Source organism: Rhinichthys klamathensis, unplaced genomic scaffold, assembly GCF_029890125.1.
Source record: "Rhinichthys klamathensis goyatoka isolate OS25496 unplaced genomic scaffold, OSU_Roscu_1.1 h1tg000169l_1, whole genome shotgun sequence".
Lineage (NCBI taxonomy): Eukaryota > Metazoa > Chordata > Actinopteri > Cypriniformes > Leuciscidae > Rhinichthys > Rhinichthys klamathensis.
Genome location: NW_026606700.1, coordinates 3,575,764 through 3,598,869, shown reverse-complemented (window position 1 = coordinate 3,598,869; position 23,106 = coordinate 3,575,764). Strand labels below are relative to the sequence as shown.

Sequence of the window (23,106 nt, the reverse complement as noted above, 5' to 3'; positions counted from 1 at the left end):
ATGCTGTGAATGTGTTTTTTGCTGACACTCATTTGCATCTGCTGATTTCCCATTCAAAAGCACTGGCTCAATAAACTTCAGCAGTGAGAGATACGTGAAAGAATAAGAAATCCTATGCAACTCGCAGTCTTTTCGTTTTCTCAGGTTTACACTGCACTAATGAATAAACATTACACTACACTAATGAATCAAGTAACACTGCTTGCTTTGCTGCAAACTGATCAACTAATGCTGCATCTAAAGTGGCATACAAAAAAGTCGCATTTACACTGTTTTATGCTGCAGAGACGCATTCATTAAAAATGATAATGGCAGAAATTATTTTAAACGAATCTCTATTATAAATTAAAAATAAATACATTTAAAAAAAAAATCATTTTAGCTTTTAAAATAATTTTAAAATATAAAATGAATCGACACATAGCCTGATCACAGTAGCCTTATAGGCTGTGTAAAGGTGCCTTAAAGGTGCAGTAAGCAATTTCTGAGAAATGCTGTTGAAAGTGGATCAGACCGAGCACCACAACACACTTGTAGCCAATCAGCAGTAGGGGGCGTGTCCACTCATGAGGGAGGAGAGAGAGTGAGCAAGAGGGAGATTTGAAGAACGACTGAAGAAAGAGAGCTTGAAGAAAGAGAAAAGTTCAGAGAAATATCACTGGTAAAAGAAGGGTAATGATCAGGTAAGAGCTTTAGAACCTGTGTTAATATTAGGAAAAGTTTTCCCGTGCTGGAGACCTAAGCGAGAAGGCCTGAAAACGGATGCTGAGGTTGTGTTGTTTCTGCTCCATATGTGTGAGTAACATTGTTGTAATGTTTGCTATAGTAACAAGACTAGTAACAAGTTTTTATGCGTCATTGTTTGTCTGGAGCTGGTGTACTGCTGGCGACTAACAATTACTCTTGCTTGCATTATACTCTTTCGTGTTGTATGTTACATTTTTGTTCTTCTTTGTAATTCGTTCATCATCTTCTTTATTATTGAATTATTTTGCTTCAGCTATGATGAAGAGACATGTGATAAAGAGCATTTTGGGGGCGGAGCAATGAAGGGAGGGTGTGCTGTGGTTGTTTGTGTTGATTTCAAATATTAGCAGTGTTTCTCAGAAATCGCTTACTGCACCTTAACAGAGCAATTTATGCTCTTTTTACCGCTCAGTAAAGCACATTCAAATACTGTACGTGTACTAGCAATATAACACCAAATATAGAACATTATTCACAAGCAGTGTTGCCAACTCTCGCAAGACAAACAAGCAACCGCAGGTTCAAAAACAAGCCCAATATTATTATATTATCATCAATATTATTTGTTATCAATAAATGAGACTGCCCTGCAACATATTAAACTGAAACCACTTTAAAAAGCAAAAATTCATCAACAAACAACATCTTCAAACATCATCCAACAGATCGGAAGATCATGCACTATCCTCCGATCACCTGTGAGCAGAATAGGTTTTGAGATGGAAAAGGAGAAAGAGTGACGTGACATGAAGGCCAACTAGTAACCCATACTCAGAATTTGTCCTCTACATTTAACCCATCCAAGTAACGCATACTAATCTTGATATCATGTGACCAAAACTTCTTTTAGTCAAAAGTTCACCATCTAATCCCCCACTACAGGTATACTAATGATGATGGTGACATAATCCAGCCAGGGAGAAGGTATTTTACACATCAAGGTCAAAAGGGCATGTCACATGCCATCTCAGCTCTTCTGTACTGATCTAAGAGCAGCTTAGTTAAATAAAACAGATCTTATTTCTTATATAAGAGGTGGTCAAACTGGTCAGGGTCAGTCTGTCTATTGGCTGTCTGCAGTCTGAATACTAGGGAGGAATGTAGCATGCCACTGTGGGAGCAATAAAAAAATGTGCATGGGAGTGAGACCGCCGGTCACGACTGCTGTTCATCATTCAGCTGCTGCTTTGAAAGGCCCCAGAAAGATTCAAATGAAATGAAATGACGTGGCTTATTGATCTTACAGAGGACTGGGATACAGATAAAACTTGTGCATTAAAAAAGAACATGAAGTACAACCTCATCATGTTGCGTTGCACATGAGTGGCATGCAGTAATCAAATAGGCTATTTTTCTTATTCAATTTTGTGTAAAAAATAAAACTTTAGTCAGACAAATGGTAAGTCATAAAAAGAGATGTTATAGATGCTCTGCTAAACTGCAATGAATTATTACTAATACTAGACAAACCTTGACCGTTTTATGCATTCTATGGACAGTAGACATATAGACTGCAGAAATAGTGAGACTGTTATGTTAATATTCTATTCTGAACATATCTCATATTTGTGTTAATGAAGAAAAAGTTGCTACCAGGTTATTTTGCACAAAAGTGCAAACATCTGATACAGATTTATGCAGTTCAGTACTGCTGCAGAACGCTTTTGCAAACAACCACCTGGAAAAGGATCTGCACAAGAGACACTGAGCTTCGCAACCACACACACTAGAGGAATATTGCTTCTTCCTCTCATTGTTTTTGGCTGTCATGTGATTTTGTGCCTCCAGGTACAAAGCTTGTCTAAACAACTGCCCAGTCAGGGTTATTTTCAACATGGCTAAAAGTTATAATTCTTTTCTCATAACCTCATTTGATCCGGTAAATTGTAGGCAATAGCAATTCAATATGTTCTTTATGACTTTTCTCATAACACACAGTACGTTTCAGTAATAGGACCAGACTATATTCAATCTGGATATTCACAAATAACGTAAATATGTAGTTATTGTGTTCTATACCACTGACATTATAAAAATCAATCAATATGATGAGACCTATACATTTTCTGTATACGCATATACCTTAAAGACTTGACTACAAAATGTCTGAACTGACTTCAGCTGAACAACAGCTGAAATGCATCATTTTCCTGTAATCACTGGAAAGCTGCTTTGAAACAGTCTGTATTGTACAAAGCGCTATATAAATAAAGGTGACTTGACAAAAAAAAGCTATTTACAATATTCACTGTTATTGCTCAGAGATAAATTATACAGTTCACTGAACACAGATTAACCTTTTGTGGCAATACATATGTGACAACTAGCCCGGGTCTCCCCTACTTAAATGTGTTTATGTGTGATTTTTAAATAAGGAACACTTTAAAGATTATAAAAACATGCAAACATGTTTTAAAAACAGCATTAGCCTAAATGATTTCCAAAATTGTGGACCGCAGGTCCGTGATTTTGCCAACTAATGTTCCTGGATCAACATTCCAGTCAGAAAATTTAGTCATATCCCTAGCTAAACCTAACCCTACTCATAACTTATCCTGAAAATTTAGATGAATAACATTGATGTAGAAGCACCTAACCCTGGCTGTAAGCCTAAACTTGACCCTCAAATCTGATTGGGTGATTATAATGTTGTTCCAGGAACAATTTTTTTTTTTTTTTTTTTGTGAAATCACGTTCACCAGTAGACAGACAGCTAGGTTTTGAGATGCACTCGACATCAAAATTTCGAAATATTTCTAAGAAACCTCTTCCCTGGGATAATATTACGTAATTTTTGACACGTTCAGAGAGTAAAAGGTAAAATCTTGAAATGTTAAAATAGTCTGTCATGTCATGATTTTGCAATGAACAAATATAACAAGATAAAATTTGAGTTTATAATGTGTCCTAAATTATTTGAATTGGGCTAATACGTTGCTTAAAGTTTTTTCCTATCATGCATAGCTAAAATATTTCATATAATTCAAGACATTAATTAATATGTCAAATATGACGTCTTGCCTACACGAGAGCGGAAGAACACACCGGTGAACTGGTAGCAGGTACAGGTGTATGTCCATCTGACAGGTTCAGACAGGTTACGTCGCAATAAACATTATTTTAAAAATATCTTACCTTTATATGTCTTCTAAGGTGAGGGTATATCTTGCTTTCAGAGAAAGAGAGAGAGAGGTTGAGTGCACACTGATATTCCGAGAGCCTGTAATGTTTTTCTCACTAGATGTAAGTGCAGTCAGTGAGTGTCCCTGTACTTTATGGGAATCGTTATTGAAGGCGACTAAAGTCATACGGCAGTGAGTCTCCGCCTCCTCCTGCACTTCAGAGAAACATCTTTCATTCCCATAATACCGCCACGCTCTCAATGTGAGCAGTTAATGCCACCTACTGGTCTGAAGTGGGTACTATCTATCTATCTATCTATCTATCTATCTATCTATCTATCTATCTATCTATCTATCTATCTATCTATCTATCTATCTATCTATCTATCTATCTATCTATCTATCTATCTATCTATCTATCATCGTTAAAGTATTAACTGAGTAATATATCATACGTGTTGTTCTGTATTTTGTTTATTTGCTACCCTGTTTATGCAATGCCTTTCTTTTGTCTATGTATTATTCTTGTACTTCTATTCTGTAGTTTGTATTATTTAATTGTTGTTATCTTTTCTTCTTGTAGCCTATAGATGTCAATTATAAAGCGTTCTTGAGCTATGGAAATTGCGCTATATAAATTATTCTGCCTTCACTTGCTATCGGAAATGTCCTACTTCCCAAGTCGTGATTACGAGCTCATCGCATTCAAATTTTGACTTGAGCGTTCATGTCCAATGTTTTTTTAACTAGGAAACTAGTAGGCTATTTGCGATTATTCCGAAAGCACGTAAAGGCAGCATTAAACATAATCATCATTATTATTATTATTATTAATACTTTCTAATTATTTTCACTTTTAAAAGAAAACTTAAAAAAGAGATTAAATCAGAACGAAATTCTTCCTGAATAAAACAGACTTTTATTTTGTTGGGACTTTTATTTTGAAATGTAACTAGGACAGTCAAAGAAAGCGTGCATATGCAATCAGACTGACTGGCCAGATACTTGCATCCTTTTTGAAGCTATGTCAAGGTTAAGTATTACGTGTCGTGCTCTGTATCTTCTAAATTTGAGCTCCAGATGGAAATGCCACCAACAAACCTCCAGACTATCAACAATGAGCTGTGGACTTGAAGTGAGTTTAAAACAAACATTTCCGGCATGTTAGCATGACTGAATTGCCAATGAATGTCTCATATTATATTGCCTTATTTGTCGTGAATGTCTCTTATTTGTTTATTATATTGTGTAAGGACGTGACGTAACTGACTAGGACGTGTTTTTTGTTTTGTTTTTTGGCTCTTTGAAATATCAAACATGAAACTTTGCCTGTAGTTCAGTACTTTCAGTCTAATTAGGCTAGCAGCTACTTGATTCTGGTCATTCATGCTGAAAATCTGTCCAATTTGGATTACCTAAATAAGTGTAACTGTTTGTGTTTTAGTTGTCCGAAAAATATTTTATCTCTGTTTTGTTTATGACCCATTTGATTTTAGTCAATATGTGGTGGTGGCAAATCTAGGAGTATTTCTTCAGCAAAGACAGTCACAAGGGAAGGACATACACAGGTAAAGGACTCAAACCCTCTTGTGCCTTTTATGGCAGAATTAAAATAAACAATTCTAAATCAAGTATAAAAATGTATAAAGGTTTAAATAACCTGCTATCATATCCATCCATATTGTCTGATAAAGTGGTTTGATGGCAGTCTGAAGAGAAGAGAACTTCATTTAAGTGCACCTCTTGGAGAAGAAAACGCACCTCAGTTGAGGTAAATATTGTTCTGAGTGAAAAGTGTAATCTTGTAATAATCACTGACTCATAGAGCACAATATTTGCAATAATCCTTGTACTTTGATTATGCATTACAGTTTTTCTCAGTCGCTTCTTCGATACATTTCTCAGATCATAATTGAAATTCTCATAACTACCTGTTCAATCTTCACATCATTGTGTCACTTGTGCACTTCAAAAAAGCAGTTTCTCATTTCTTTGAACAAGTTGCAAATGCTTTGGTACATCCATGCAAATGATTATGTACAATTCTCTGCTGTTTCCTACATTATCAATTGCTTATGTCATGTTGATCAAAATGTATTATAATGGGTCTCTGTTGAATAGTCTCACCCCCCACAACATTTAGGCATTAGTTCATAGCATAAGTCTTTACATGTCTTTACAACAAGTTGTCATAATATGTCAAGCATATTTCTATACATTTCCATTAGACTTTTTTTCTAAATCTGTCCTGTTCACATTTCTTTTTTTTTCTTTGTGCTATGCAGTGCTGTCTTTTCCTTTCTGTATTGCAATGACATGGTTTGTCAACAAATTACAGTACAAACAGTAAAAGCGTAAATGTGAATCTTGTCCAGTCTCTTGCAATCAAACTCCCACATACACTAAGGTGTAACCTACAATTTACAATAATTTTCATCAAAACTTTAGCCATAGTTTACATCAGATTATCCCTCCAGAGTACACTGTTATATTGACAACATGACTAAGCAATAAGACTTTCTTATCCGTACACAATGACACAAGGACTTGTCATTCTGATGGCACTGACTTGTTCATTGACACAGATATTTACTTTTGAGAGATGAACTAAGGATTTTGAGCAAGAGAGACTGGCTTTTGCAGGTAATCCATGGTGTTCTGCTGCTATTTGTACGAATTGTTTTGAGAAATGCACTTTCTGTTTTACAAATGTCGAGGATGATTCGAGAAATGTACCAAAGCGACTGAGAAAAACTGTAAGATACTGCTGGTTATGATTTATCACTGTGTTGAAAATGTGTTTTTTGTACGATTGTTGTCCATCAAAAATGTTTATATTAATTTAATTTTTATTCAAAAATTATTTTATATTACATTTCTGGGTTGTATTTTAGTGTGTAAAATTTTTAAATTGCATTAAACGCATTAATACACATTTTTTTTTAGGCTATTTGTTTGTATAACAAGAAAAATCCTAGGAATATCAGCCTCCAATTCTCTGTCCTCATAAAATTGGTTTATATTCAAATTCAAATAATACACTAGTTTAAATAAGCAGCAAAGTTCTTATCATTTACAGTCTGTAATATATAGCTAAAAGTATTTTTGACACAGAAAACATTATACTGTACAATCTATTTTTATTTAACTATTAATAAAACCTTTTTTTTTCATTGGTAACTCTCTACAATAAGGTTTCATTTGTTAACATTAGTTAACTACATTAGTTAATATGAACTAATAGTGAAAAAAATACTTTCTCTTTATTAATCTTGGTTAATGTTAATTTTAACATTTACTTATACATTATTCAAATCAAAAGTTATATCTAATGTATTGCTCATTGTTAATATTAGGTATGCATTAAAGGGATAGTTCACCCAAAAATGAAAATTGTGTCATCATTTACTCACCCTCATGTTGTTCCAAATGAGTTTCTTTCATCTGTTGAACACAAAAGAAGATATTCTGAAGAATGTTGGTAATCAAACAGTTGCTGGTCCCCATTTACTTCCATAGTATTTTTTTCCCCCTACTATGGAAGTCAATGGCTACTGTCAACTGTTTGATTACCAACATTCTTCAAAATATCTTCTTTTGTGTTCAACAGAAGTCAGAAACTCATACAGGTTTGGATCATCATAAGGGTGAGTAAATTATGACAACTTTTTCATTTTTAGATGAACTATCCCTTTAAAGGTGCAGCAGTGTGTATTTTTTAGCGACATCTATCTGTTCGGTTGCGAGTTGCACTAAGGGCTCAGCCCACTGTTCACCCCTCCCTTTCGAAGAAGCTACGGTGGCTAAAACGGAACAAACATATCGTCGTCTGAGACAGCAGAGAATAGCCAGAGTAAGCCAAGAGTGTGTAACATTGTCACTGTTTCTGTACCACAGTCCATTATAAACCACATCATGGATAAAGTTTACAAAGCCATAGTCAGGTGAGGATCAAGGGTCTTAATATATAATATAATAATAGTAATCAGCTGATTGTCTCACAAACGTAACCAGCACATTTCTCCCCACATAGCAAACCCATAATACAGCGAGGGAGAAGAACCACATGAAACTATGCAACTATATATGTTTTCTAACAGGGTAGTAAAAGTTTAGCTGGCTAAATATGAGCTGTTACTGTAGCTGAGCTGGTTGAAGCGTAAAGCCTTGTTTAAACTCGACGCGTCCGCATGAGCCCAAAGGTGAGCGCGGCAAAAATGACGTGATTGTAACAGCGCGCGCCTCCGCATCCCCTAGACACCATTTACTACACACAATAGGCTTTTTTCTCTGATTTTGAAAACTCTTCGCGATCGACTTAAAATGCTTCCAAGATCGACTTGTCGACCGCGATCGACGGGTTGGTGATTCCTGTAACGTTACTGTTTTACGGTCAATGACAAGAGTACTAATCAGCTGTCTCACGAACGTAACCAGCACATTTAGCCCCACATAGCAAAGCCATGACACAGCGAGGGAGAAGAACTAAGTTACATAAAACAATCCAACTACATATTTTACACCACTGACAAGGGAAAAGTCACTACTCACGGTGTCTATGGCTAGCTTCTAGCTTTCTGCTGCTTCTCTTTCAAGGTATGAACGAAACGCGCTCTGTAGCGCTGTGTGTTCGCTGTCGGCTACGGTAGAAACATGACGTCACAATATGTCGACCTTCATAGAAGGGGGTGCCCACGGTTATGTAGATATAAATGTCTCATTCTAAGGTAATAAAAACATTACGGTTTATTAAGTACCGGTAAGTTCTTTATACACCACTGAAAACATAGTTATGGATGTCATATTGCATTTCTGTTAATAGATACTCAAAAATTTTACACATTGCACCTTTAATTAACGTTAACTAATGGGACCTTATTGTAAAGTGTTACCTTCGTTCTCATATATTATTTATACATTTGCATCACATGCACCAATATTTTGCAATGATGGGGTACTACTATTTTTATTCTACAAAGTAATTGTTTTGTATAGAGAACTAACAGAGACCGACTATGGGAGACTAGCAGATGAGACAATGGATGCTTTATCAGATTATTTTGAAGACCTCACAGATGAGAACTTCACTGGAATGGACTATGACGTTGTCTTTTCTGTAAGTACACATGCCCTTATTCTCACATCCTTACATGTTAAATGCCTGCAGTGCTTTTACATCTCAATTATATGAAAAGTCTGTTTTGCCTAGATGTCCAGTAGGGGTCAATGTTGGTCTAAAATGATTGGAAACAAGAAATGCTGTTTTCAATGGATTGCATCTGATTCTTGATTGAATTGTATTTTCAGTGAGAAAATAACAGTAGAAAAATGAATCGATTTTAAATTAACCATTAGCAACAAAAAACATATACAGACACAATATAGACCATCGCCTTTACAAAAGAAAAGAAAAATTAGCAAGATAAAAAATAATTCAAGAACTCTTAATTTAATTAAAATGAATTGAGTTGGTGTTTCCAGTCTTTACTTGTCATGTAACCCATTTGTCTAACCTTTACATCCCCACCCCAGCCTTTTTGTGGAACATTGCAATTAGGTCGTTGCTCTGTAAGGTGAAAAGGGGTCCTAAAACTTTTATGATTGTATCTTTTCTTCTTTTATAGAAAAGAGGTTTGCTTGACTGTTATTGCTGTTGAGTGCTCCCGCACAACTCCTGTTAAGAGTTCACAGCCAAAAACTGCTTTTTGTGCAGCAGCCTTTGTTGGAGCACCTTGCAGAGAAAATGCCTATTTCCTGCAGGATTTATGAAGGCTACAAACACTGAGCTTTTAGTATGTTATTGTAAGAGACTAATGTAACTTCCAATCATTCCACACACAAGCACACATACATAAATACATACACACACACACACACACACACATATATATATATATATAATTTATTAGATTTTTTTTTACAAAGATCTGTCTCGAACCCAGTGAGTGATTAAGTCCTTGCACTCGTTCCATTTAAGCACCTGGCGGGTGGCCAGCAGGCCCTGCTGACAGATTGATTGGTCATTCACGCTCTACGCTCTCCTCTGGCTGGATAAATGTCAGGCGGTGAGCTTCCTGTCAGCTACTTGTTCTAAGCAGCTTGTTTTTACACCTCTATAGCCTCACATGCAGCCGGCAAACACTAGCCTCACAGTGCAGCCGTCCCCTGAAATTTGATTCAGAAAATTCTCTTTTTGCACACTGACTCTGTTGCTACAGTTGATATGATATAATGATACCACAACCCTTTATATCAAACATTCGGACAGCTGCAAGCCAAGGTTTTGTTGACAAATTGAGCCATGTTCCCAATGCTTGGCCTCGGATCTGACTATACATTCACACATATAGATCATCTTTTTGGAGGTTGTTTCATATGCATGTTCTTTAAGAATTCTGAACCAGTGGTGTTTTGGGCTAGCCTGGTTAAAACCAGACCATTCTCAGTTGTAACTTGAGTTATGGTCTGGCAAAGCGTCATAGACAAATCATTTCCAGAGGGGCGTCACCAACGGACGTCGCGGATAGACCTAAACCCAATCTGAGCGATGAAGGAGATGACGTATGCAGAGCGGCAGAAACATCTCCGAGTGTTGTTCTTTCCTCGGTTTTTAACAAAAAGGAAACGTTCAAATCGCTTAAAACAGACGCGATAGCTGATTCGAACGAGTGATGTTCGACGGCGGCATCCATCTTTGTAATGTAGGCTACAAAATCTGCTTCAAAATCCCAGCGCTGTCGGCATCGTGTAAAGCCCGCCCCAACGTTTCTGATTGGTGCCGCGATTTCGACGGATTGGAAATTTGCCAGACTAACTTTCAGAGCAAATCTAAATTTGCCGGAAGTTGTCTGGGTTTTCCCAGGCTAGTTTTAGGCATCAGTTTAATGGTACAAATAGTTTGTGGTTTAATTGATCAGTTTTTTAGGTTTGCATATTTTTCTTTTTTATTTAGGATAATTTGTGGGGGGAAAAAATAGTACACCCTTTGCATTTATTGATTTTATTTATCTATTTTAAATGTTGGCATATTGATGCTCAAACTTAATTTGGACTGCATTGATAGGTGAAAGTGATTATAATTAATTATAAACATTCTATTTTAAAAAATGTCCACAGAAATGAGAAACAAATAAGTGCACCCCTACGTTTTATTTTTATATATTTTGCAATTATGATAAGTTTAATTGTTAAATATTTGTAAAAAGAATCTCTTTCAGGTTCCCTGTCAATGCTTCTTGTTTCAATGTTAAAGCCACAGACTGAAGCTCTCATACATTTACATGTGTGTTAAATGTCTTAACAGAGTGGTGTGCTGACGGTGAAAGTTGGCTCTGACCACGGCACATACGTTATCAACAAACAGACACCCAACCGACAGATTTGGCTTTCGTCGCCGACAAGGTTAGATAGTCATTTGTTGATGTTCGTATGTAATGCTTAACTGTGTTTAATCTGTTCTATGTAAAAGAATGAGAATCAGCTAATTTCCTTGATAACATGTTTCACTTTGTATTACTTAGTGTCAGTATTTTTTATTCTTTAACTGAGTGGCATTAGAAATGCTAGTTCTTGAATTGCATATTAACAGTGTGATATAATGCGCGCAAATATGTTCAGTTTTCAGCTTCATCAGACATTTCTGAATGTTTCCTTTCTCAGTGGGCCAAAGCGCTACGATTGGACGGGGGAGCGATGGGTGTACGCTCACGATGGTGTGACATTGCACAGTCTGCTCTCCAAAGAGTTGTCTGTCATCTTCAAATCAAATATAGACCTGTCGCATCTCATCCATTCATGATGAGAACAATTTGAAGAACAGACACCGTTATTGATCTTTTCCTTGCCAGTTCTCTTGTGACTCTCGTGATCTTAGCAAGTTACTACTGTAGCCAATGCTCAAAAAACCTATTAGGCTGGCTTGATATTTTTTATGGTTTAAATATTCCCATTGTTCACAGACCTACAAATTGGCCATAAAAGCACAAAAAGTATAGACCTCAGATAAACTGCAGGGAGTATTTGTGTGTCTGCATTATCAAACCTGTATACAATTGTAAGTTTTAAATGCACTCAGAACAGCAGAAAGTGCTCTCATAATCAAATCCCTGTAAATGAACCTGGTCGGATTAAAGAGATCACGTTTAATGGCTCTTAAACCACCTGAATAAGACAAATGGACACAGATTGTTTTTCGGAGGCTGTAGTTATCTGCAGCTTTCTGCACGCCTGGCCCTGGTTGAACTAGAGGCTGCTGGGTAGATGCAGGAAAAGATGAGGATTACGACTGACAGATGGAGAAGTTCTTGCTCTAAAAGCCCTCGGCCAGAGCCTTTATTCAAGAATTATCTGTGAATAACGGCATCGCTCTCCGATCATATTCCTCAGAGCTTTACCACCACCCTCAGATGGTTTAAAAATACCAGCCCAAATTAGCATCAACCCACCCGTCAGTTAAAGCAGTGTCATTAACTCTGGTGATACAACAAAGACGATCATTACATAATAGCCCATATATCGCAACATTAACTTGATACGCTGTCCATGCAAATGTTGAAATGTGAGATGTATTGTACTGTGGTGAAATGTTTGATGTATTTAATCAGGTTGTATGTGATGAAACGATAGCACATCTCGCGCAGTGTTGATTTCTCTGTCTATTGATGCATATGTAAATATAATGTTAAATAAATTGTTTTATTTTCATTGTATACATTAGTTTTATTTGTATTATAGCATTAATTATTATTATTCATGATTTTGAATGATTATTATAAATAAATGTTAAAATAATAATACTTGGTTGCTTTTTATTAATTAATTAATGAAATGTTCAAAGACAATGTTCTAGGCCACTATCTTAAGACCAATATCTTCGGTTTTCAGTAATTTCATTTTTAACATTGTATTATTATTTATTAAAATATTATTTCATCATTATATTATCATAAAAATTTTATTATTATTAGAAATTATTTATTAATACATGTTAAAATAATACTTGGGTGTTTTTTATTTTATTATTTATTTGTGCAAGACAATGTTTTAGATCAATATCTTTAGCCCGGTTTTCAGTCATAAGTTTAATTTCTGTATAGCTTTAACATTATTATTATTATTATTTTAAGTGATTATGATTTATTAATACGTTAAAATAATAATTTTGGGGTGTTTTTTAAAATATATTTGTGCAAGACAATGTTTTAGATCGGTTTTCAGTCATAACTTTAATTTCGGTAGGTGTTTGAGAAACTGAGTCTGCCTTGATATCTGCAACTGATTTCAGTGTTAGCTACACTTTGATATGAAGATTTGAGACCAATTACTTTGAGATAAGCCTCTCATATAAATTGCACCAGCTGCTTTTTAATCTTTGTGAAAGCTGTAACACTCTGTCTTTGAGCTAAAGTGTCCTTTAAGATGCCAGATTATTCCCAGTATTAATGGCACCTAATTATGATACGAGGAGCTATTGAATCAGAGCTCACGGCTGATGATAAACACTTTGAGCATCTTTTCTCTCTTTGTCCAGACATGAATATGCAAATGTCTATTATAGAGCTTGACTCACAGGCCCAAAAATAGCATGAAGTTTCCATGGGAACATGGATTTATCACTGAACTCTGATGTCAATTGAGTGGTTTTGCTCCAAACAAGCGAAGGAAGTCTGAAAGATTCCCCGAGCTCACGCACGTTTTACTGTCATTTCAGCCTCGTTTCAGCTGGACGTCAAACATCGCCCTCGGCAGAGCGTTTCTCAGAAGGACGTCATCTAATGTAAACATTCTGGACTAACATGAAAACATGGGGCTAAAAATACAATGTGACCTGGAAAAATTAACCTATGTCAAGCAACATTAAGATGCATGCCCCTAAACACTTATCTGATGATGATGCAATCATGATTTGTTTTTTGCATTTGCTTATTGAGGATTCGTTTTTCTAAAGAAGAAGAAAAAGGAACTATTCTTCAATTCAGGTGAGTCTTTTCTTTTCTTGCTATTTTACTCAGTCAACATCAATGCCATGAATCAGACAAAAGGCCTGATGCACTTCAGATGACTCAACTGCACTGCGTAGAGATCATGTGGGATGCTTGGCATTAATTCCACATCAAAAGAAACTGGTTAATTAGAATTTGTTGGATGTTAATAAGCACAGAATCTGTACATGTCATTCCTTTGTTGTTGCAACCCATGGTTTTGAATAGTTATCAAAGGGATTTCTATAATATTCATGGAAATTTTAGTCTGCTTTGTAAAAGCCTGTTCTCAAAGTAAATGACTTGTTATTGCACTGTAATATACCACATTTGCAAATGTTATTTCTCACAACTGTGACTTCATATCATGATATATCACATTTTAAGATATAATCAATTATGACAGTAAAAATGATAAGAAATTATGCATTAGCTCCTGTCCCCTTTCTCAGTGGCAATGGTTCCGGAAGTATTTTTTTTCATTCATTTTCTTGTTAAAGAGTTACTGGTATAAGCCACGAACCAAGCCAATCAGCTACGAGTCTACGAGGTGAGTTACAACACACAAACTTTGATTTGAACCAAAAAAGTATTTGAAAATCTGACTAAAGAGCTCGTTTGGTGCGTTTTGCTTTTTCGACTCTGATTGGTGGAATTTTCTGTTCAATATTCCACCAGTTCTGCTGTTAAACAGAATTAATTTCAGTTGAAATAATTTGGGCGGCATCGATTAACAACATCGTGGTTCACAGTATGTTGTCTTTTTGAAAGTTTTTAGTTATTGTTAAAATGAATTTTGAACAAATGACAAAGAAGAACAAAGAATTAGCATACAGGCATTTGTACATTATTCTAAAATCTGTCAAAATATCCATTTCAATTAGTCAGCCACCATTGATTTAAAAAAAAAAAATTTAAAAAGCTTTTTTAGTTTTAACTTTTACAATTGGATTATTGATAATTTTAACTCATTTGGTCACATTACACCATATATTTATGTTTAAATTGTTTTTAGTTTATAAAGTCTCCCAAATGGTAACTGTTTCATGAGGACTGGAGGAATTTAATCTTTTGAGTGTGACAGCAGAGTCTAGTGTTGTCACAGACCTGAAGAAAATTGAGATAAATTGCTGCATTCACCGGAAATTGGAGAGATTAATTTCTCATCTTTGACAGACTCTGGAGCACTCGTATCTACAAAGCAGGGCGGACAGTTTTTGCTTCTATTGTGAATCCTCCTTGAGATAGCATCTGAAGGATAATCTGAGAAGGACCTTATCTTTCTATTTAAAGCGGCTCTCACAACTTTAGCTGTCTGTCTACTCTAGAGCACATTCAATATATTATAAGCAAACAAGGTGCAATGAGACCCTGATTTGAGACACTGACACAGTGTCTTACTTAATGTTTTTTTACCAGACCAAAACATTGCTTTCTTTTGCATTCAGCTTAACAATCTAGTATTATGTCATAATTACTGCAACACTATTACTATTGCTCAACACCGTCTGACTTGTCGAGGAGAGTTGTGTTTTTACTTTTTTCATAAAACTGGAGGATAAAATATATAGTCTTACAGATACAGACTTCAAAGGTGCAGTAAGCAATTTCTGAGAAATACTGTTGAAAGTGGATCAGACCGAGCACCACAACACACTTGTAGCCAATCAGCAGTAGGGGGCGTGTCCACTCATGATGGGGGAGAAGATAGAGAGAGCAAGAACGACTGTAGAAAGAGAGATGGCTGAGAGACATTACAAAAGAGAGGTCAGAGGAATATCACTGGGGAAAGAAGGGTTATGATGTTGTTCTGTAACTGATCGCGATTTCCTGTTCTTCACCATTTGAATTAACTTCTGAATTTCACTAGGTCATTTCAATGGTTCTGTGGCATGAGCTTTACACTTGTTGTCACTATAGCTATTTTTGTTTACTCACCAAAACACTCACATTACTCACATTTGGCCTTTGGCAATTGTTAATTTTGGACCTGATCAGACAGCATGGAAGTGTGAGCATGGAAGTCGTTATCATATACACAAATATCGGAGGTAAAACATTTCCAATTTTTAACTTGCATGTCTGAAAATGTTTTATTCCCTGGGGTCCTGATTAGCATAATTTTCAAGGATCCCAAGAGATTGCTCAAGTCATGTTAATTGGCTCTTCTGCCTCTCTTTCCCTAGACATAAAGTAGCAAAGGTGACATTGCAGTTGCCTTGGTTTATAAAAGCTAAAGGAGCAGCTCTCAATAAACACTCTATTAGCTTCAGAAGATTCTCAAGGCCGTGCGTCAATATGGAACCGTGGAATAAGGATGAGCTTCCCTGTCCTGAAGCTGTTAATATGACGCATGACCAAGAGGATGTGGTGGTCTGGCACGATTTCCTAGACTCTGATATCAACAGTCAGTTTAATCACTATTCTATATCAATGCGCTGTTTTCAATGACGCACACAAACGCAACGACATTCGCGCTGTTTTCATTGACACTCACGTGCAGTGCGCATATAGAAACTTATAAACGCTGCCTTCGACTTTTATTATTAAAATATTTCTCTACTGAATTGCTACATTATACTTCTCAGCAACGAGGAGGTAACATCGCTGGTTTTAAAGTAATTAAACTCACAGCTTCGTTGTTAATCTAGAGACCAACAGACAGGTAGGCCTGCAATACTAGATCAACTTCCAATCTCGATCTCTCTCTCGATCGATAATGAATTCAAATAAATGCTTTAAGTCATTAATTGACATAAATGTCATCTTACTTACACACTAGGCTACTTTATCTCTGTGTCTGATTCAAAGCGGGCAGTATCTACAGCTCTAACAACAAGCCCTAACTGACGAAAATAACCGTCATTTTTACCCTTCCGGTCAAATATTGCGTAGCCTAGCCTGCAATCAATAACAGCTTTTGTCAGTGCTGGCAAATGATGACCGTGCTATATAAGCGGGACAATCCACGGCTAGCTGTGCTTTAAACAGTTTGAATACACTCCGCGGAGGCAACATTAAAATCGTTTAATGCACAAGCAACACATCTAGCCGTGGATTATCCCTACTTATCATTTTGTACCTTGAATTTTCAAGTCCTCCAAACTTTTGAGTATATTATCTTGTGCTTAGATGACCTTCCATTTAGTGTTTCTCTGAGATATGTGGAGCGAGTCAAAGAGGGACATTATCAGCACCAGGAGGTCAGAGGCGAGACAATGTTGAGTAAAGGAACAAAAACCCAACTGAAGTCAGGTGAGAATGAGATGTCACATTTTACAAGACCAAAACTCTCAACAAGAGATGAGTTTTTTTAATAGGTTACATAGTGGACAAGACGCACTATCTAGGGTGCTTTGCTTTCTGAAGTTATCGTGCTTTTGAAGAACATGTGAGTTTCATTATATCTGATACACAATATTGATACCCTATCAGTTAGTATCGGGAAGTTAAAGATTTGTTTATTGATAAGAATCAATATTGGATATGGCCATGCTCATTTACCTATTTTTTTACATTTAGATTACCTTAGCCATCATCTTAAAGGTAATCTTTTAAAATGCAACTATTTAACTATTTTAAATTAAGTTTTTAGTAGGCTAAATATTAAAATGAATATCCAGTTTACATGCCTACATTACAAAACTTCGATGCATATTATATTCACTTGTAACATTTAAAATGTTTCTGTGTGTTTTTTTTATTTATTTAGACGTTATAGTTTAGAAAATTCGGCAACTTGTTGAAAATGTTGTTAACATTAAAATCAGCCACAAATAATTAACAACTTAATAATTAATTTAATAATAATTAACTTAATATTAGCGCATCCCTAATATATAGGCTATTCATTAAAGCTTTACCAAGTCTCAATTTATATCCATTTTTTTCACCATTAGCTATAATGTTGCGATGCCGAAATTCATTTGTAGCATTTAAAATGATCGATTTAATTATTTGTTATTTTTAATTTATTTAGACAAAATTGTGTAGAATTATAAAACCAGTAATTTGATGAAAATGTTAATGACATTGAAATTATTAATTGCGTTATCTTGTTGGCCACAATTTTAATATTAGTTTGTTCCTATTTATATATTTTTTTGTTAGATACAGTACATATTTTTTTAGAGCTCTTAAAAACATGAAATGGATTTTATATTTTTCCTCTGTCTGCTTCCTTTGGAATCAGGATAGTCGCTAGTGAAGGTTTTGATCGGGGAGGTGTATAATACCTGGAGAAAGCGATCCTTTAGCAATAGCATTCCCATTCATCTTAATGTCAGCTGCTCAGCTGGTTCTGGGCCCCCTGGAAATATATGATTTGAAATCTGGCAAACCTTGAGCAGATTTATGGTGATTAGTCCAATCTGAGGTGTCCATCAAATGAACCCTATGAAAACGTTCATTACCCTAGGCCTTTTTGAAGTAGCTTAGTTATTTTCGAGCGCTTGTGGCCGCCATGATTGTTCTTCATTCAAAGTCCTGCGCGTCGGCATCATTTACGTCATTTGGAGTGCTTTTGGTGGTATGACAGGTGCCGTGCGCACTTTGATATTTAATGGAGACGCATGAGTCTATTGCAGCTCTGTGGTTTAATACATCATTTAGAAGTTACCCAGCGGAATTGGCTCTCCGCTCAAGATGAATGTAACAGTGTGATAATATGAAGGTGTGCGGAGACACGCTATGCACATATTTGGATATCACGTGTTTGTGACTCTGACATAGGGATATCAAATTATGTTTAGACATGAGAAGTGATTTGGTAGCACAGTTGATAAAGATCCTCTGTGGTGAGTATTGACTAGTTGAAGTCATATATCATGAAGCTCGACCTCTGCCTTCCTTGATTTAATCATGGAGTTTTCACAAATTGTAGAGCAAATTGTTAAAGATAAAGGTTTAAAAGTATTTGTTTTACTAAAAGATACTTTAAATACAGATTTACTGTGCATTTCATATATAAAAACAAATGTATGTGCAATGTGTATTGACTTTATATTATACTGTAAGGGAAATGGGACAAGTTGTCACTTCAAGTGTATATTTCTCAGGCTATATATTTTTGATAGTCAGTTTTAGTATAAACACACACACAACAGTCTTGGTATGGAATATTTCACCATTCTTGATGAGAGAATACACATTGGACCTCATTCATAAAACACATGCAGAACAAATTTGTGTAAATAATTCATTAATCCATTCTTGCATAAATTGTTGCACGTAATTGAAAGTGACAATTTATATAAGAACAGTTTTGCAAACAATGTACACAGGGAATAAAGTCCAATAATTGTGGGGGATGTTGTCACAATAGAAATTAACACTGATTTGAGAAGAATAATATAAAATATCGTCTCAAGTAAAAATAGGCTGTTAATACCTTTCCAGTAAATTTTATAGAACTTGCTCACAACTTGCTCCAATACATTTAAAAAATTTGGTTTAAAAGAGTTTAACTCATGATGTGTCTGAATATAAAATACAAAACCACTGCTAAAAGAAATTAATTCTCAAAAGGACTTTTGCCCTTGTGACAACTAGCCCCGGTCTTCTCTATAGCTAGGTAGTAAGCAAATCCCCCTTGTATAAAGTCATGACAGTGCTTACATGTGTGTTCTGCTGAAAGTGCATGTGAAACAGCTTGTATTACGCTGATCTCATCTGTACCCTTCCTAGTGAGGTGGTGTTCATTCGGCCAGTAGAACACTTATAAGAGTTCCGTTCAATCCCATAATTCCATATTTCATCATCAGAATGATTCCATAACACTTTTTACACCCTCAGTCTCACAGCAGCCGTGTACAGTAAGCCATGTCGGAATAGAGCCAAAGGGCTGCTTTAATTGGCCAAAAACAGCAGCTCAAGGTTGCAGAGATGGATTTTTATTTTGTCCTTGACACTCCTCCCCCTCGCTGAGTAGCCAGCTGATGTGTTAGTCTCATTCGCTCTTTAAAGGAGAACATGTCTGAAGGTTGTGCCTTTTGTTTAGTGCTACACACACATCCTGAACACTTGTGCCTCATTCCTGTATAGAGTTTGCACAATAACTCCATTATCGGTAAGCGCACTGCATGATTTAGCTATGTAGCTAATGTACATGGAATATCATCTTTTGCAGTATAGGCTGTTGCTGTTAAGTATATAACTTATTGTTTGATGCAAGTTTTCATAATGCAAGAGCTCCAATGATACAAGAGCTTTCAAACATCAGTCACTAGCAAAACATCTGCTATAATGTAATATCATGAAATATTTGCAATTGGCACCTCTGTTCAAAAGTTTGGGGTCAGTAAATGGAGAAAGATGCTTGGTTTAGCCGCATATTGGTATGTTTAACTTTCCAACGTTTACCAGTAGACTAACTAGTCCATGCTAACCGGCCAAAACTGACCTCCTGGACTTAACACTTACATTAAACCTAACCTTAAAATCTGATTAGCTGATAATAATATAAAGGACCAGCTGGGATGTTGATTCAGAACACATCCTACTTGAATGAATCACTTTATGCAATTTGCAGTCAGATATTTGCATATTTAGCATATTTCTGTCCTATCGGTGCTGTATCAATTGATTTTAGCAGTGATTAGTTCACAGCCTGACATCAACACAAGCAGATAATTGTCACCCATTTGCTTTTCAGCTTTTAGCGGTTGTAATGAAAGGAGTAATCAGCACATCCTCAGGGTGCTCACACTAATTAAAGAGGCAGAGTGTTGTGACAGGGTCACCTCTGTCAGTGGCATTGAACCAACACAGATAGAGTTCAGTCCTGTGACTGCTTTCATGATACACACACAGTAGCTCTGTCATCATCTACTGTAAGGTGTTTCTGTATTGCTCTAATTGCTTGTTGATTGAGTTGTATTCTTAGTTCACCCAAAAATGTTTCGTTTAAATTATTATATACATTTCTATAACATTGCATCCTTCGCATGGGCATTTAATAATTTTGGACTTTTCAATGTGATTTAAATTTCTTTTTGGCCCATTTTACCAAGAAAACCTGCTTAATAATCAAGCACATCTGAATATAAGGCATTTTTCACTTCCAGCCCTCGTTAACAATAACTTATAAAAGTTTATATACAAAAAATAGTAGTTATTAAGATTGATGTGGTTTGGAATATATATATATATATATATATATATATATATATATTAGGGGTGTGACAAAAAATCGATTCACAGAAGAATCTAGATTCTCATTTGCAACGATTCAGAATCGATCTGAAATGTCCAAGAATCGATTTAATAAATAAATAAAATCAGCTGGCTGTTCGCCTCCATTTTTGTAACTATAGCCTATACGGGACGTCCGGACGTCATGCACGCAGCCGGTTTTTGAACGTGAGCGGCAAATCAGAGGAAGCAAATATGGATGCTTCTATGAAGCTTCTGATGCTTCTAAATATGATGCTTCTACATTCATTCTGCCGTGGCCGGCCGCCACACCTAAAATAATCCCGCCACGGCTGCAGCTTCTCAGTGAGGTCCGATATTAATGTGATTCTGTTATTGTTAAGCTAAAGGCATAAAAAACATTGTAAAGCACCATAAAGTGTTCGCACTATATTCCAAGACTTCTAAAGTCATTCAAGAGCATAATGTGAGGTAAAATGAATATTTAAGTCGTTAGTTAAAGTTAATGGAAACTCATCTCTCCTCAGTCATTCTCCATTCAGCATTCACACAGCGCGTCGCGTTATAGCGTTTTCTAAATCATAATCCTTTCTCCCGGGTGTCTGTTAGATTACAGCACTGGAGAGCGCTATGAATTGTTCTTCATGCGCACTGTAACTGAAATTTAAAACTGTTAAAAGAAAATGCTCAATAAACTGTTGCATATATATAATACATTAAGCATAGATAGACAGATATAATCTCTTCGCTTTGTGCTTTGAATTTTTCAATCCGGAGCGCTGCGCGCTGTGACTTCGCGTTGCTTCAAGTGCATCATTCTGCGCACGGGATGCGCATAATCGCTTTGCCGCTCTTATTCGAGCCTTTCATGTTATAATGTAATAATACTTAGGGGAGGTTTAAACACCTGGGGTAAGGGGGCGTGGCCAATGGGAATATCACTCATGGGCCACGCCCCCTCCCCCTGGCGAAATGGGCCTGCCACCACAGCTGGAAAAAATCCTAGAGGAAACACTGGTCTCCATTTGTCATTCTGTATAGCAAAGCAGATGAGAGTAGATCATGATCAGAAACCCGATTAGAAATCATTATGGATAAAATCGAATCGTTTTAAATCGAAAATCTTTTTGAATCGAAAATCGATTTTGAATCGAATCGTGGCCTCAAGAATCGGAATCGAATTGAATCGTGAGATGGTAAAAGATTCCCACCCCTAATATATATATATATATATATATATATATAAAAAATTGAAACATTGCATGCAAATTTTGGTTGCCATTAAACAGCATTAACTCATTATAACAGTGCACCAAACCACTTTGTTAATGCTCATTTTGCTCTTTAATCAGGATATAGACCTTAGTCAGGGTAGTGCCATATTAAATTTTTGAGAGGAATAAAAACAAGGCTGTGAGGGATAAAAAAGCATTTTGTTTTTAAAGCTCTAGTCTCTTGTGATGAAATGTTATGCATACAGTATGTCAAATGTGTTAGGTGTTTAAAGGGCAGATTTTATTACCGAGATGAAACACTTCAGTTGTGTCACTGCAAATTCTCAATCTTAATGTGAGTTCATGCTTTATATTTCAGTTTACTTAAATCAAAGTTTGTGCATGTGGAGAAATGACTCTGATGCATGAAGGTCTCCAATGTTCCTCAGCGGGGCGTCTGTAATGTCACAGCGGGAGCTCATTGGTCAATGCTTAAGCTTCACATTTGCATGCCAATATAAGTGCTTAATATTTCCAAGTGTCTCAGCATTGATTGATTTAGCAAAATCAGAGTTGCACATGTGCGAGCAGACCTGAGCCAAATGCACAGCCATGCTTTCATGATACTGCTGACTCCAGACCAGCTGACTCCTAGCAAGAGGATCATGACTTGTAATCAAATGAGGATGATCCCCTCGCCAACACACTCTCTCACTCTCTCTCTCTCTCTCTCTCTCTCTCTCTCTCTCTCTCTCTCTCTCTCTCTCTCTCTCTCTCTCTCTCTCTCTCTCTCTCTCTCTCTCTCTCTCTCTCTCTCTCTCTCTCTCTCTCTCTCTCTGTCCCTTCCTATCCTAACCCCTTTCCATCTCTGTCTTTCTCTCCTTAATGTTG

General features: G+C 36.2%; 2 protein-coding genes across 3 annotated transcripts in view; one reads left to right on the top strand and one right to left on the bottom strand.

Annotated features, from left to right (window-relative positions):
* pip5k1bb (phosphatidylinositol-4-phosphate 5-kinase, type I, beta b) overlaps nt 1–4,024 on the bottom strand; it is a 51,908-nt gene extending 47,884 nt beyond the window's left edge. For both annotated transcript variants that reach the window (XR_008807841.1, XM_056259752.1), the window contains exon 1: nt 3,883–4,024. The gene's annotated coding sequence lies outside the window, so the exon portion shown is untranslated. The remainder of the gene's footprint in view (nt 1–3,882) is intronic.
* An 807-nt stretch (nt 4,025–4,831) lies between these two features.
* On the top strand, nt 4,832–12,362 carry fxn (frataxin). The gene is made up of 6 exons (XM_056259750.1): nt 4,832–5,004; nt 5,366–5,437; nt 5,564–5,640; nt 8,865–8,985; nt 11,173–11,270; nt 11,529–12,362. Exons 1-6 carry the CDS (start codon nt 4,894–4,896, stop codon nt 11,665–11,667), a joined length of 618 nt encoding a protein of 205 aa, XP_056115725.1. The 5' UTR covers nt 4,832–4,893; the 3' UTR covers nt 11,668–12,362.
* The last annotated feature ends 10,744 nt before the right edge of the window (nt 12,363–23,106 follow it).